We start from the raw sequence: 3,619 nt of genomic DNA, 5'->3' as shown, positions 1-3,619 counted from the left end.
TATTTACACAGTAAAGTATAAAATGAACTCTGTAATCTGAATGAGATCACATTCATTCATTACTCCTATTCGCTTTTTGTTTGCAGGACTTTTGTTGCAGTGGCTTGTTGAGAGCGGTTGTGTCAGATCTCTACCGCTGTCTCTTCCGAGCAGAGAAGAGCTGATCAAGGATTTTTTTTATTGATCATATCGGCAGGAAGCCGTGCCCACTGTGGTGAAACTCTGTGGTCAGGGCTTCCTGCGCTCTCACAGAGCTCAGAGTGGATGAAAGCTCAACATAGCCGATACCGATCAATTAAAAAAATCCTTGATCAGCTCTGATACTGACAGATGAGATCAGATTGGGACATCCCTATAAAATACTGTAACACACTCCAGTAAGCTAAATACACATTTCTGCCCCAGCAGATTCTAACTGGCAGCTTTAATGTGTGACTGTATGGAAATGCATAAAGAAGAGAGCACCATCAAATGTAATAATACGGTGTTTATGCTAAGCTAGGTAAAACGCACCCTGACTTATCTCCAGATACATCCAGATGAAACTGATATTCATATTTTCATCGAAGAGTCTGGAGATGGAGACGGTTTATTTAAATTATACAAAAATATAACGCCAGTTATAGTGTTTAGATATTTTAATAATTTTAGGTGTTTTTTGCTGAAAAAAGTGTTGGAATTGAAAAGGTTAACCAATCATACCCAGGCTGAATCTGTTTGAGAATAAATGATAATGTACTTCATCAACTCCTGCTAATTTAAAGTGCTACGCTACAATACTTTAGCTCAACAGCAGAACTATTGAACATAATTTGATGAACAGAGTAAAACTGTGTAATGCAGATATCTCACCTTCTTTCACTGGTGACATTTGTTTAGCAAAGCTATGAAACTCCTGCCCTCCTCTTGATATCAGCCGCTGAGCATTATTAGATGGGGGGATTTTGACCCAGTTTATAGCGTCATGTAGTTCTTGATAGAAGTCCTCTGGAATATCATGTTCAAATGTGAAAGCTCTGATGTACTGCAGGTGTTTACCTTGAAATAGTACAACACGATTTAGATACTATTCAGTTGAAGCACTGAGGCTGTAAATCTGAAGCTTTACCTGAGAACATTACCTATATGCTGAAACTGCTCATAGGGGAATGTGACACAGATGAACATCTGAGCGTTTCTTTCTCCACTTTTAGGCCAGAAACGATTTTTATCTCTTCTGTAAGGGAACTGCGGAGTGCTGTGTGCGAGCCAGACTCCAGTGCTGCTCCGGTTCACCATCAGAACCCCTGAGGAGAACCAACAGTCCCAGTGGATGGATGTTTCAGAGTGGAAAGCAGGAAAAGACTGAACACCTCATCCTCTCATCCTCTCATCATCTCATTCTGCCATCCACTCATCCTCTCATCCACTCATCCTCTCATTATACCATCCACTCATCATCTCATTCTACCATCCACTCATCCTCTCATCCTCGGATCCACTCATCCTCTCATTCTACCATCCACTCATTTTCTCATCCTCTCATCCTCTCAGAGTCACAGTTCATTAAGAAGCTAATGAGTTATGATGAGTTATGATGAGTTATAATGAGTTATGGTGAGTTATAATGAGTTATGATGAGTTATGATGTTAGCTGTGTGTATAACTGCTGGCTACAGAAGTCAGACAGACGGACGTTACATACATTGTCTGTGATGCTTTCTCTGCTTACCTGCCTGACTTCCTGGAGGTTGATCACTGTAGCTGATGAACCCGAAGTTTGGTGGCTATACATGCAGAATAAAGAGAGAAAAGTGTCTGCACACATTCAGCAGGTCTGAGTGACACCTTTCTGTTTTAGAGATGGGGATGTACACAGCTCATCCATAAGAGGGTAACATCACAGCGCCAATGATGCAACGCGCTTTCTCTATAAAGAAACACGTTACTGGTTCTAAAGGTTTCCTGATGTGGACTCCTGACTGAGCACATTGCTTCACAGATTACTTTTCCTTTTTTCTTTTTTAATACTTTTTATTAAGTTTAAATGAAGAACTTACCAACGTTACTGCGGGCAGTAGTCACCTACCTTCACCCTCTGAAACCTAGTCCACCATTGTTGTTTAGTTGCTAACGTGAAAGGAAACACATGGAAGGTCCGAGAGAGGTCTTAATCCTATCTGAGGCATGGACTTATTTTTGATGGAAATGTGCTTATCAACAGGGGCCAATACAAAAATACAAAGCTAAGACATGACGGGAGCTACACAGACCAGCACAGTCACTTTATGTTAAACGTTAGGAAATGTCCTCACAGCGATGGAAAAACTGGAGTGTATTTGTGCTTTATGAACAAGAGCTGCTGATGGATCAATACCAGCTGTCCATGAGCTAACTAGCTGTTAATGTTGTCAGTTTGTTCAGCTCGGTGTTAGCATGTTGCTCAGGGGTAATGTGGGTAGCAGGCTGGGGCCCATGTAAGACTAATGTAATACTGAGGAACAATAAAGTGAAGCCTTGTTTGAAGCCAACTAAATAGTGTTAGCTCAGCTAGCATTGGCTCAGCTAGTTCTAGCTTTGCCGTTAGCTGCTGCTGCTATATGCAAATAGACCTGCCTTGAAGGTAATGATATTGCTACATGTGAACGGTCAAACTGCAGGATTCATTAGCATTGTGTAACTTTGATTAGGACCCAGTTAGAGTCACAGAAACAAATGGATGAAGGTTGAAAATGATCATCACCATCATTCTGGTCTTTGTGAAAAGGGGCTGCAGGGTGTTTGCCAGGACACCTTCAGGGTTGTTGATTAACTTAGGGTCAGTCCCGGAGGCCACATAGCTGAATCAGCTGAATCAGCGTAAATATATTCCAAACCAGAGAACTGGTTTTTCAGTTTGGGTGCCTTGTATATGATGTACCTGATAATGACACAAAGATAAATCTGTGACTGGAGGAGTAAACTGAAATCCAACCAAACCTAAAAATCTATACTGGTCCTATAAACCACTGCAGGTGTCTCAGAGTGTGAAGGCATTATGGGAAATGCTGTTTGCACTCAGTGTATGTACAGTACAGAGTAATCTGTACGTAGTCTGTCCACTCTTATACTTTATCACATTGATCGAAAGAATATCAATAAAATTCAGCAGCTTTTTGCTTTGATAGTTGATCATAGATAGAGAAGACTGAATGCTGATGAGACCAGAGTGTTAATGTGCTTCACCAGTCCACTTCTCCATTGTTGTTGTTTCTGCAGGTCACTGTGCCTTCAGAGCTCCAGTAGAGCAGACTGACAGTCAGAATAATCCTCCACATAACTCCCTGAAACACAGTTACAGCAGCAGTTGCACTCTGCAGCTTAACTTCAGTTTGAAGTAATGAGAAATTTGGCTTGTAGGGGAAAAGATACATTAAACAGTCTTTATTAGATTTAAAGGCCTTCACTGTTAGTACCAGACCATCATATCCAGTAACAATGTCTCCTCAAAAACAGGAACCTTAACACCTGTAAACTCAGATATATATGAATAGACTGTTTATTAGTTATCTTCATCAATTAACTTCAATCATTTCTACATCTAAGCCATCAACCTGTTTGTTAGACCCCATCCCAACCTTAAAGAAGTCTTACCCTTAAT

General features: G+C 40.8%; 1 protein-coding gene across 1 annotated transcript in view; it reads right to left on the bottom strand.

Moving 5' to 3' along the window:
- The window catches only part of LOC118332344 (deoxyribonuclease-2-alpha-like), a 7,410-nt gene extending 4,114 nt beyond the window's left edge, over nt 1–3,296 (bottom strand). Inside the window, 6 exon segments of the mRNA XM_035667578.1 lie at nt 853–1,038; nt 1,122–1,286; nt 1,712–1,766; nt 2,723–2,815; nt 2,818–2,899; nt 3,205–3,296. Of these exon segments, the coding sequence (XP_035523471.1) occupies nt 853–1,038; nt 1,122–1,286; nt 1,712–1,766; nt 2,723–2,815; nt 2,818–2,899; nt 3,205–3,296 (673 nt within the window).
- Between the last annotated feature and the right edge of the window lie 323 nt (nt 3,297–3,619).

Source organism: Morone saxatilis, unplaced genomic scaffold (genome assembly GCF_004916995.1).
Source record: "Morone saxatilis isolate NCDOM2014 unplaced genomic scaffold, NCSU_SB_2.0 Contig21, whole genome shotgun sequence".
Lineage (NCBI taxonomy): Eukaryota > Metazoa > Chordata > Actinopteri > Moronidae > Morone > Morone saxatilis.
The sequence above is the reverse complement of the archived record's forward strand: the minus strand, read 5'-3'. Positions and strand labels throughout refer to the sequence as shown.